Source organism: Lytechinus pictus, chromosome 8 (assembly GCF_037042905.1).
Source record: "Lytechinus pictus isolate F3 Inbred chromosome 8, Lp3.0, whole genome shotgun sequence".
Lineage (NCBI taxonomy): Eukaryota > Metazoa > Echinodermata > Echinoidea > Temnopleuroida > Toxopneustidae > Lytechinus > Lytechinus pictus.
This window is the reverse complement of record NC_087252.1, coordinates 15,734,297-15,747,393: the sequence shown is the minus strand read 5'-3', so window position 1 is coordinate 15,747,393 and position 13,097 is coordinate 15,734,297. Positions and strand designations below refer to the sequence as shown.

Genomic DNA, 13,097 nt, shown 5'->3' with positions numbered 1-13,097 from the left:
GTAGTATACCACACACTTACCACTAACTCGGAGTCTAGCCTTTGCATCACTTGTACCCCAGATGTTCTCGGCAGTGCAGATATACACGCCGTCATCCAGCTCTTCCGTGTGACGAATCCGTAAAGAATTATCAGCAAGCTGCTGGCTTCTGCAATAAAAATTCAAAATTGAAATAGAAATATTTTATGAATGACCAAGATGCCAGCCACATAAAAACGTTCTGAGGTGAAAAATAATAGTGTTATTGGTGGAAAATTAGTGTTTACCGATGTACCCACAGAGAGATAACCTAACCACACTGTAGAACCTCAAAAAGAAAATTAACTCCTCTCTTTTTATGGGAGGTCCATCCTAACTTGAACTTGCTTTGCAAGAAGGTAGACAAATTATAGGAACATATTAATGAAGATTCAACAACAATCCATCAAAGAAGAATGGTTGTGATTTTGTTACTTTTTCTTCTGTGACATTTCTTAATGTATTGGTCAACATCACAAATCAAGCTCAGGATGGGTTTTAATCCATTTGAACTAAATTCATTACACTTCATTCACATTTAGAATCATCATCACAAAGAAAATGACCTCGGACTTGAATTCTTTTATCTTTAAAATCATAAACCTAATACAGTTTGGGCACAATAATGGGTGATATCATCTACCACATCTCATCAATATAATAGGCATTTACGCTCAAGGAAGCATGAAAATATTGTGACAGGCAAATCCATCTTCATTTTGAGAATCATGCCACCGTACATACCACCTCATATCTCTCTAAACTATAATAATAATAATAATAATAACAATGATAACAATAATAATGTTAACATTGATATTAACAATAATATTAATAATACTAATAATGATAATATTAATAATAATACTAAATGCACTTTTAAGCTATATTTTCTTGAATACATCTTTATCAATCATCCAAGACTAGCTCCTGAAATAGATTAGATTGAATAAATTTAGTTTAATATGTCAAATTGAAAATCACATAGAAATTAGGCATTAATGCATTACCTGTAGGTATTAATTATTATGCGCATAATACACGTTTAAGTATTATCATAATATCTGCATACCTATCTTGCGGTAGATCCCCAATCTCTCGACTCCAAGACACCGTAGGGGGCGGGTCTCCTTCCACCTCGCATCTGAGAACGGCAGCTTCACCTGGCGCTGTGATCGTATCTTGAGGCGGATTGATAAACGATGGCTTCACTGTATTTGAAAAAAAAAATAATGAATTGAGTATTATTTGGTGACGGAGTAAATTAATGTTAATGGTAAACCAAAGAAAAATCAAAATGAAGAGGATGTGGGGGATCAATAAAGGCCAAAGAACTGTCAATTTCTACATTTTGACAAACAATACAATAATGGAAATATGACATTAAAAAAATAAAATAAAACAAGAATAATAGAGAACTTAGTGGAAAGAATTATTTGTTAATGTTATATCTTTAATGTGAGGGTATTTGAAAGCAATCCTATGCTGTGAAACATCATTCCATGCTATTCATAAATCATAAATATCATGGAAAAAATCTGAACGTTGGTTTGTCTTTGAATATTTATGCAAAGATGAAACGAATGACATACCTTGGACAGTGAGATAAGCTTCTTTGCTGATCATTTCCCCAGCCATGTTTTGAGCCTTGCACTTGTACTCTCCCTCATCGTCTTTCCTCAGCTAAAAAAAAAAAAAGAAAATAAATAAAAACCAAATTAATAATCATCTTGCTTGAATTATTCAGAAAAGTGATTAAAAAATGAATTCATATAGCACACCCAGTAAATAAATCACAATGTGGCCTCATTTATAAGAAATGTTTCGATTTTTCTTCTAAAAAGCTTTTTACCACTTTTCTTATAAACTTAGTGATTGGCTACCAGAAAACTATAGACAAAGATTATATCCTGACATTTCCAGCCCATTTTATGTTTTTGTTATAGGTTTTATATAAAAAAGAAATGAAAGGCATATTTTAATTAGGAGCCTGATCAAAATGAATTTTAATTTTAATAACAAAATTCATCCTGGACAACAATTTTCAATTTTTTTTAACAAGGTCATAATTTTAATGTCATACACATTGATATATTCTAATGATGAATTGGAATAGTGATATGGACTTCCAAGGGGATTTACCAACACCCAAGTCACACCAATTGAGGTTGTATTCAACTTTTTTAAAGGTTGATTAGGTATTTAAGAAGATAACAAAATATGAATGCATGATTAAAGATGTTTTAACACAAGTCTTTAAAGAATGTCAATCACTGTAATCTTTCATATCTCCGGACATTTCTCTGGTTCAGAGCTTTTTCTTGGAGATGTTTTTCTCTCTCCTTCATTCACTCATCGACCTCCAATCTTTGTAATAGGTCCTTCATGGCACCAAAGTGCATTAGTGCTTTGGATTGAATTCTATCTACTACAAGCAGCATTAGAAATACATGTGGCTGATGGGTGATACCACCCTTATCACAGCCCAAATGGCCCCTAAAAGTGCCAAATAGATATGCATTGGGGCATCAATCTTTCCTAGAGCCCCCCCCCCCAAAAAAAAAAAAACACAACAACAACAACAAACAAACAAATAGGATCTGCCACAAACAATATAATATTAAATATGTAGAAAATGAATATTGTAAATATATGGCACAATACAGAAGGGCAACAAGCAATATCACCCCCAAAATTGCCAAATTGTATACTTTGGGACAACCCATATTTAACAGACTTGCCCTAAATAGTCACTATTAAATATTTAGAAAATCAATATTGAACATATGACACAACGATGATATTTGGATTTACTGCTTGTTGCTCAAAATATAGCCTTTCAAAAATTATGGGCTACTTTGTCTTCATATGTATACTCTATAAAAAGATTGGTCAAAATGACCATTCTCATTCTCCAATAGACAAAAAAATTGTCAAAATCAACTAAAACAATGGTTAAAATCTACAAGAAATGTGGTTGATTTTCACAAATTTTATTGATTGTACATGTGCACATATTAACCAAGAAAATGGTATAATTTTGACCAATCCTTTTTAGAGTGTTTATAAGCTGACTGCATTGTATGTCAACATCCTACATGAGAAGTTTTAGCTCATTACTTCACGCTCAGACCGCGACATAAACACCAAACGCTCTATGCATCCTCCATGCGTAACAAATATCGATGTCAGCTGCGGGGAGGACATACATGTTAAGCGTTTGTCATCTATATGTCTATCTCCACATCCTCATTTAGGTGTACACTTGTTTCATCTTGTATTTCACACCGCCAAAACCCACGTAGGGGGACCTTAGTCGAGGGTCACCCCATCTGTTGGGCTACACAGTAAAAACCGCTGTTTGAAATGTTATACAACGCTGCAGTGTTTACCATAGGAACCCTACAGCAGTTGCTTAACAGTTTAAACAGCCATGCTTAATCTATTGAGAAGTATTAAAAATCAAACTGTATTGTTTAAGATTTTACTCACTTGTTTCAACTGTTTAAACAACTATTGTAGGGTTAATATAGTGCACAGCGTTATAGAATTTTAAACAGCATTTTTTTTTTACTGTGTAAAACTGTGTCAAACTAGGGCACCACATCTGTTATGTTACAGGTATCGTTAAAGCTATTTCCGTGGAGGTGAATAAGATTTCACACTGCCAAAACCTGTATCTACAGGATTATAGACCACTGTCGCCCCCATTGTATAAGATAGAGCAGAAAATAGTTGAGAGTTACTTCAAAGTTGCTTTTCGCCAAGCTATCCTTTCCCAATAACTTAATATTGAAACTCCCAAGTTCCACCCACATCATGAGAAGAATCATGCTTTCATTTTCATTCTATTCTAAATTACAAAATATGCATATGTGATCTACCACCCTCAAACCAAAAATCAGTTGCCAAAAATGATATCTGAGATATGACAAGCACATCCTAAGTTTTAAATGTATCCTCCATGGTATATAACTTGTCAAACTTGATCAACAGTACCCACACAAGAACTTGCGTCAATGTAGAAGAAATTTAGTGAGAGGCGTGCTTCAAGGAGAAAACAAGGTTTGAAATGTTGGGTTCCCTCGAGCACTAAAACAGTGCACACTGTGCAATCTCAGTAAAACCTTAAAAGAAGTCCAGAAGAAGGTGATTTCAAATTCAAAGAAACTCTTGCATCTTGTCCGTTACGTAATCTACAACTTCACATTCTGTCAGTATGAAGGAAAATAAATATTCTTTAAGATAAGCTAATCTAATAAGTCTAACTTTTTTATTACCAAATTTAATACTATTTTTTGTATTTAGAGAACCTTCCCCAGCGAGGTATTGTTGGTTTTTGGGTGGCTTGTCACATATTGCTATACTGTAAATCATTATCATTTATCATTATTATTAAAATGTGTAATAATAATAATTGCCAATTTTTGTATAGCGCTTTTCCCAGAATGGCTCAAAGCGCATTACAGCATATTATTACCCCGGTCATTGGATTCATTTCAATCCCGCACCAAAAGTGCACAATTTCCACTCCCTGGGGAGCATTTCGTGCATTCACTGCAGCCTCATTATGGCGCTGGCAAATTCAAACATACAATAACTTTCGCATCCTACCAGGTACCCATTTAGCACCTGGGTCGAGAGTGGCAAAGTGTGGATTAACGCCTTGCCAAAGGACGCTAGACCGCGGTGGGATTCGAACACACAACCCTCTGTTTACAAGGCGATAGTCAGAACCACTACACCACGGCTCTTCCACAGGACTTTGATCAAATAGATGCTTACCTCTTTGAGCAGTAGATTCCCGTCCTCAACGATCTTGACTCTATTATTATCCAGTATGATTGGTTCGTCATCCTTTAGCCATGTGACCTCAGGGGCGGGGTAACCCCTGGGAGGGGTGCACTCAAGGACTGCCGAGTCTCCCGAGATCAGCTGATCACTTACTGGCTCTTCCCGAAACTCCGCTTTCAGATCTAATAAAAGATTCAATAAAAATCAAGAAAGAAATTTAGATAAAACTTGAAATAATTCATGGCAAAACCCTACTGGAAAGAACAGTATCCCAATGTGTGTGCCACAGTGTGTTCACAGTGTGAAATCACCTTCACACTGTTAAATTTGAGCATTTCAACGTGTGAATCACATATTTACATAGTCGAACACATGAACACGCTGTGAACAGTCACACTGTCCAGGTGTCCACAGTGTTAAAATGTGTCCACAATGTTGAATTTGAGCATTTTAACAGTGTGAATAATATTTCACATAGTCCACTATGTGAACACACTGTGATCACACTGTGACACTGTGTTCATTCCAACAGGGAAAATATGGTGTTGATTGGTGTACAAAGAGAACCACATCAGTCATCATACACTGGTGTTGAATTTTGGTGTCAGTTTGACACCTATGGGTGCTGTTAAAACAGTTTTGGTAGTGACTTCTACACTCTTGGTGTTATGTTTAATCTCTGGAGTTTAATTTCAACACCTTAGGCTGTGGTGCTCTAGGGACACCAACTAGTGTTAGTTCTAACACCCCTGTGTTACAGAGTAGACCTAATCTTTGTTTTGTAGTGCATATTCTTGCTTGAACACCAGTAACTTTCATTCAAACTTCAAGGACACGGACAAATAACTTTCACGGTTCGAGAATACCAAGGAGGTGTTTCACAAAGATTTAAACGTGACTTAGATTTCGCACTGAAATTTCCAGTTGGGTGTGAGTTCAGATTATTGGGTATTTTGAGGTATACAAAGTTGTAGTAAATGTATGGGTATTTTGGTGATCGAGTCGGCTCGAAAGCACCTTGGGAGCAATTCTCGAAGTTTCAGAGCAAGCGAGTGGAGTAATTTTCTCGTTTTATATTCCATTCCATCGTGCTCACGTAGGCCTTAACCAACTGATTTACAGAGCTATAAATGCCTTGGGTCTTTGGCATGACTAATAATGGTACTGGGGCAATTATTTCAGACAGGTATTTACGGGCGATAATGGTCAGGACTCGGCACAGAACGTCTCCAGATTGATGATGTATTTAGTCTATGACAACTGCCTGCCCTATCCCCCGGAATAAATGAAAAGCCAGAGCTTTGTTTATAAGAAAACAAGAATTCACTGAATGGGTCTTGGTAGTGGTGTCATCTAGATTTATGAAGAAAATAAACATATGGAGAGGAGTGTGATGGGGTGTGTGAAACCAAGATTTCAATAAAACAATGATTTATAATAAACATTGTGGTATCACCCCATAAACATGAACACACTATAAAGAGGGTCAATATCAACAATGAAGGAATGATGAGTCAAGGAATGAGGGGAGGATGGAATGAAAAGGCAGGGAGAAGAGAAAGATTAATAGAAAGAGAGATAGAATGAATGAAAGTTGTCATCGATGTAAGTTCATTGGTGTGATCACGGCATAACTCATGTGAGATCGTGGGTAGGCCTAGGCAGTGGTGTAATGCCTGAGCCAAAAACCTTCGAGGGGGCCAGACATACACATATAAATGGCAACAAAAATGTTGACATTTTTAATACAAAAAATCTAATTTTTGACATAATATTCAGAAAATGGTATATTCCACACTTGTTTCCTTTCTGTTTCTCTTTTTTATATTTAAGTGCAATATTCAGTCACTCTAAAATGCTTGTGAACCGACCCCCAGGTATCTGATAGCTACATCTATGATAGAAAAAAAAACAATTTGATGGACGTTCCATCAATCTTTGAATGACTACATCATCCATCCCTCACCAAGACCAAGGATTGCCGATGATCTAGGATCTTTATATAAACACCCTCTCTCTTTACAGCCCTTTTTCATAAATTGCTACATTGATACATGTATTAGGGGCTGACCTTCTCAATCAGACCCATTTGATGCTTAAACTTCCAAGTACAGAAGATAATTTGGGTCTTATCGGACACTTCTTGTCACCTAACACAACATCTAAGACTTTTTAAAATCTACTACATTGGGTGATTTCAAGTCCGGTGTTAGCGTTGGGATTGGAAGCACAATGTGGATTGCTTCCCCTAACTCCAAAACCTATTCTGATTTTGTAAAACTGATCCAGATCATATTATTGACACCTCAACAACTAGTGAGTGACTTTTCAGGACCATTTTCATTTTATGTTTGGTGTTATACTCATGTAAAGAATCACCCAACACCAAAACCAGAAGGTCAACACTGAACTTGAAATCACCCGCTGTAAAAACTGGGTGTTGAAACTGACACCAGTTGGCGTCCAAAGAGGACCACACTAAGAGGTGTTCTAATTACACCATAGAGATTGAACAGAACACCAAAGAGTGTAAAGGTAACCAAGAAGTTGGGAAACCACCTTAAAACCGGAGTAAAATGACTTGTACAAGGTTGGCCGGATGAAGTGTGAGAATTTGAAATGAAAGGCTGCTTGCAGGATTTCTGCATGAAAGACGCTGCCTCCCCGACTCTTGACAAGGTACCTTAAAGGTCTTTGGGCCGAGACTAGCCATCACTCTCCACGGGACAGGTGTGCGGGCGATACTCCACTAGACCCGATTGCCTGAGGATTTCACAAGGTGAGTCAGGTACAACATCCCAGGTGAGGTTTGAATAAATATCAGTTAAAGAGACCAAGATCCACAAGTGATTAAGAGAAAACATGGTGGATAGTTGTGACCCGTGATGGGGTGGTGATGACATACAAGATACTGTGGTACAGTTCTTAAGAGACGGACGAGGAAAGTATGTCAGATGCTAAACTTTCTCATGACAACCAATGTTTGGTGAACTTTGTATCTTCCACATCTAAGTAAAAATCAAGGTCGGTGGTCTTTACCATGATTGATTAGAACACAATCCTCACTCCTTCAATTTTCAAATGATCAGATACTAAATTTATACCAACATTACAAGATTCACATTCTAATAGCTTTAAGCCTATATCTACACCCAGTTCTGGAAATTTACCCTGATCTACCCCGTTAAAAAAATACCAAGTTGGGCCTATTTTTTCCAGTATGAAAGCAAATTACTAATTATATTCCTGACAAAAAATACCAGCTCAAGAGGCCAGGCCTACATGCACTTGTTAAAATTACAAGATCTTTTACAGACTTTCTGAAGGTTGCAGGAATTCTCGCAGTGGAAAGCAAATAAAGAGAGCTTCTCCGTCCCTGCCCCTGCCAGGATGCTGGATGCGGATGAGGGTTTCTGGGTTTAAGAAGAGAGGGAGATGAGTGAAGATGAAGGTGGATAGATCCATGAGAGCAAATGGTGAGGCTGTCTGGTGCTTCTCTGGAGAGAAAGAATTCCAGATCATCGTCGATTGACAAGTTCAAATCCTTTGACAGGTTTGGACAACCATTTCTTCTGATTGACTCGGACATGTTCACATCTAAAGTAGAAAGCACTGCAGCAAAAACTAACAAAACATGGTGAATAAGTACTTGACCATTCTCTCAACTTCAATTAATTAATTTTCACCCAAAACAGCAAATAATTGTAAGGTATCATGGGTTGTGGAACAATGTACAATTATCAATGCTTTGTGACTACTTTTCAGCATCACGATCCAAACGGTATATTTAGGTTTTGAATTGATCTTCTATGTAACTTCCATAGTAAGCTGGATTAAAATACAAAGTTTGACACTGAATTTTCATTGTTTTGAGCATTTCTTTCAAAATTGTATTATGCGATTCTTTTTAATAACAAACTAATAAGCATTAAGCAACTAGTTTTTAAATATATATTTTGAACTAAGTTGACATGTTCCTTTGAGTGATATGATAATAAAACTTTCCTGCACTTCATACTTGGTACATTATGTCCCCGGCCATAGCTGAGCCGCCATTTTGCAGTTAAAGTGTTGAAGGAATAAATCCTAACAGGTACCCGTTCACCAAGTCCACCTGGGTTGAGTGCAGCCAATGTGGATTGTATTTTCTTGCTGAAGGAAATCAATACCTGAAGCAAGATTCAAACCGATGACTCTCTGATTGAAATGCAAGAGTCAGAACCACTACACCATAGCACTTCTACATCAGCACGTAGTCTGCTGTACAAACCCTTTACTTCTGTAGTGAAGGCCCTCTCGCTAAAATATATAGAAACAGCAAGTTTTACATGTGCTAGTCTTTGTGTGAAGGCTCACTTGTTGATCAAAGTTTCTACCCGAGTCTGTGCCTGCAGACTAACCTGCATCTAGAATTTCGCAACTCTACCCACACTCCGTGCGTCGTCTATCATATCAATCCAAATCACAGATCTGCATCTATAACCCTCTCACCACGAAAAGGCACCAATAAAAACCCCACCTCAGCCTCCATCAGGTAATGCATCCGTTGATAGCCAGGATCATCCCCGGTGGCATCAATACCACTCCAGGAAATATGGTAGGATTGGCGGAATATGAGCAAAATATGTCAGGATGGTTTTCCTGCTTGCTGCTCAGCCGTTGTCAGAATCAATCCCATGTTTGCAGAGGCAGGAAACCACCGGGACGGATTACCGAGATATCTCGGTGGCATTTCACGAAGCATATTGCCAGTAATTTTTTGTGTGAAATACCCTCTTAGCCAATCAGATGCAACGGTTTCTATGAGTTGTTTGTAACAATTGCATGCTTGTGAAATGCTATCCATTGAAAGGAAGAAGGATGGGTAGTGGAAGATACATTCTCGTTTATGAAATTACGAGACAGGGGTGATATTAATTTATAACAGAGAAAGGAAATGGGCTTAGGCAGATATGGGAGAGATATATTAGACAAGGCATAGATCTTAAGACAGGGGGTGAGAAGGAAGGAGAGAGAAAGAGAGTGAACAAGAGAAACAGATATGTGAAGACATACTTTTGAAATATGAATATAACAGTTATAGATAGGAACAGATAAGAGCGACAAGGGGAGTGTCTTTGCAGATAGACTTTGATCTTAAGGGATGGAGCCTACTGTCTTAAAGAGAAGGAGATACAGATAAAAGGTAGACAATGGTAAATCTATGACATGTTTCAGGATGAGAGGAAATCACATGAACATGTTATGAAACTGAATAAAAAGAAAGCAAATGTGGAAGAGTGCTTGAAATATCCACCAATTGATTTAGAAAGGTGGAGCAAATGAATAGAGTGTTCCATAGGCACCCATTTATTACCCGCTCATCGGTCCGGAGGACATTTTGCATGAGCGGGAAAAACAACCGTGTTAAAACGATCTGTGAAGCAGAGGACTGGGAAGCGTATTACAAAAATTACAATAGATTTAGATCGAACTCACACTGCGACAGACATGAATTCATGTGGCTAAGAGATAGGAGTCCTAGATCAATCGCAATTTGCGTTTGGTTTGAAGCTATCGAAAATCTTTGTAACACAACCCCTGATCTATCTGTGTTGAAATGTCACAAAGTACGAGCAGATTTGAAGATACTGCCATTCCTGAAGAGTATTTGATTTAAGCAACAAATAAAATGAGATGGGTGGTACGCAGCATCCATCTGACAGAGATATTGGAAATGCAGAAGCATTTAGAAGCAGATGGAATGGAGCACCAACACACATGCATCAAATGGCATTTATATAGCCCCATCTATCTAGAAATTTATTCTTTTCAGAGGTGCACAAGAGAAAAGAAAGAATTAGAGAGTTTGGATGAGTGTCTAATAGTGCCAAGAACCGATACTGTTAAACAAGATGAAAGTTCAGTTTAGATTTGTAAGTCTCTTTAGATAGTACACTTCATAAATTCAATGGTAAGTTATTCCGAAGAGAAGGTGCTGTGGAATTGAAACCCTGTCCAACATGGGCTACTGTTTTGGAGATCTTGGGAAGATGCTAGGGTGAGACTGAGCATCTCAGGGTATGAGCTGGTGAATAAAGGCATGACAAGGTCTTGTAAATGATTTGGCGCCAAAACCATTTCAAACTTGAATGTAAGAAGTATGAATCTACACTCCACATGCATGCAAATATATAGAGTTTCTTCTCCTGTACCAAATGCATATAGAAGCTTTTACACCTCATCTGATCACGGAAGTATGAGTGAACTACTAGCAATTTCGGGTCTCAAAACACCCAGAAATTATATTACTAGATCAGACCCTGCCTCAACTGAGTGAAAACCTTGTTGTTCTGAGCTGGCTATAACAAGGATCTCACATCCCTTTACACTCTCGGAAATTTGTTTAACCAACCCAAAAGTTGATTAAAATAGGAACAGACCAAGTTTTGAATGCAATTTCACTTCACCAACTTGGTTGTTGAAGATCTTAAACACTTGCTTAAACTGTTAAACAAGTGTTGTAAAGTTAGATGATAAACAGCGTTGTATGATAATTTTTAAACAGCTTTGAAACAACTTTTTTACCGTGTGGGGTGTGAATGGTGTGAGTGTGCAACCTATGTGACAGTACACTGGCACAGAGGGATCAAACCTGTCACTTTACGCACACGCCTGATCCTAAAGACCTACATACCAAGTAGGTATCAAACGATTTAAAGTACAGTGTGACTTAGTCTAGCTCTAGACCCCATTTTATTTATTTCTTTATCCGCCAACTGTTCGCCAAGCCGAGTGGGCGTGCGAACCCCAAAACCTGTACTCCCGGGATTTTTTTTTTCTCAGAAAGTACAGATTTTGGGGGATGCGCGCTCATTCGGCTTGCTGTACAATCGGGGAGTAAAGAATTCATAATAGGAGTCTAGAACAAGACTAAGTAAGCTTAAGACTGGCTACAATGAACTTCACTGTGATCAAACAAGAAATTGATGTGGGTTGTATAACAACGATGAATTTGTGCATTTCTTTGCAATGAGTGTCTACAACAATCACATGTTTTAGAAGTGCGTAAACCTAAAACTTGATTTGAAAGAAAAAAGAATAAATAGATATTTCACCATCACTAACTTGAACTGTGATCAATTGACAAAAAAAATCTGTTGTATTTAACTTATGCATTTTTTTTTTCAGAGGACTGGCTCTGCTAACTTAACAGTGATCAAACAAAAAATGACATTGTAAAACAACAATGAACTTGTCATTTATTTGCAATGAGTGTCTACACGAAACACATGTTTTAGGCATGTGTAAACCTAAAACTTGATTTAAAAAAAAAATAGTTCTCCATCAGAGCGAGTTTGCTAAGTCTCTAGATAGTAGCTCAATTTGAACTCATGGACACCAATCAAAAACACCCCCCATTAGCCGAAGTCGGATTAAATAAATGCACGATAAAAACATATACTCTTGCTAAATAACCAATTTTTTTTAGCTCAATTAGTAGTACATATAATAGTGTTGTTATTTTTTCTTGGTATCAAGTAATATTCAAACATTTTGTTCCTTGCTTCAAATGGCAGAGAGCTGGCTTGAAGTTTCACAGAATAAGTACAGTCCTGGAGCACAAAACAATATTGTCTCATCATAAACCTGAACTAGTTTAGCTTGATATATATTTTCTTTCTAAAAAATCAAAACACGGCAAAGAAAATTATAGCCCTTGGCCACCCATTAATTTAAGAAAAGTAGAAAAACAGTTAACGGAGATAACAAAATGACAAGTTATCTCCCGAGACACTTTTTCTTCTTGCTTTCTTGTTGGCAATAAAAACGCCCCAAAAGATGCAATCTCACTCCAATTATAGTTCACCTGAATGGGCACAAATTATACAACTCAATTTTTAATAAAGAGCCCCCGATACATTGGCTGTTTAAAAAAAAAAAACTTGGGCAAAAATAAGTTCAAGCGTTTGGACATAAAAATATGATAGAAGTGGGTGAGGCATAGCCTCAAACCCAGAAGAAAGTAATTACCAAAACCGCTGCGAGAGTCCTGCACGGCCCAGAATTTTTGATGAGTTCTTTTATTAGTTTTTACAGCATGCAATTAAGAAATGCCCTGAACTTAAATGATTTTTCACCCTTTTGGTAATTGATTGGCCTGTTGGCATTGGAAGGGGAATGGTATAGGGAGTTTAAAGTCTTGTTGTGGGTGGATGATTATGGAGAACTCAGGCAGAACAGAATAAGAACATGAGAAAAATGAAGACAAAAGGAAGAAAAAACATCAAGAGGGTTGACTTTTG

General features: G+C 37.3%; 1 protein-coding gene across 1 annotated transcript in view; it reads right to left on the bottom strand.

Annotated features, from left to right (window-relative positions):
- The window catches only part of LOC129267129 (roundabout homolog 1-like), a 47,159-nt gene that overhangs the window by 26,089 nt on the left and 7,973 nt on the right, over positions 1 to 13,097 (bottom strand). The window contains exons 3-6 of the mRNA XM_064104128.1: positions 4,804 to 4,994; positions 1,611 to 1,701; positions 1,091 to 1,229; positions 21 to 148 (exon numbers count right to left, since the gene is read on the bottom strand). Coding sequence (XP_063960198.1) covers positions 21 to 148; positions 1,091 to 1,229; positions 1,611 to 1,701; positions 4,804 to 4,994 — 549 coding nt within the window. The remainder of the gene's footprint in view (positions 1 to 20; positions 149 to 1,090; positions 1,230 to 1,610; positions 1,702 to 4,803; positions 4,995 to 13,097) is intronic.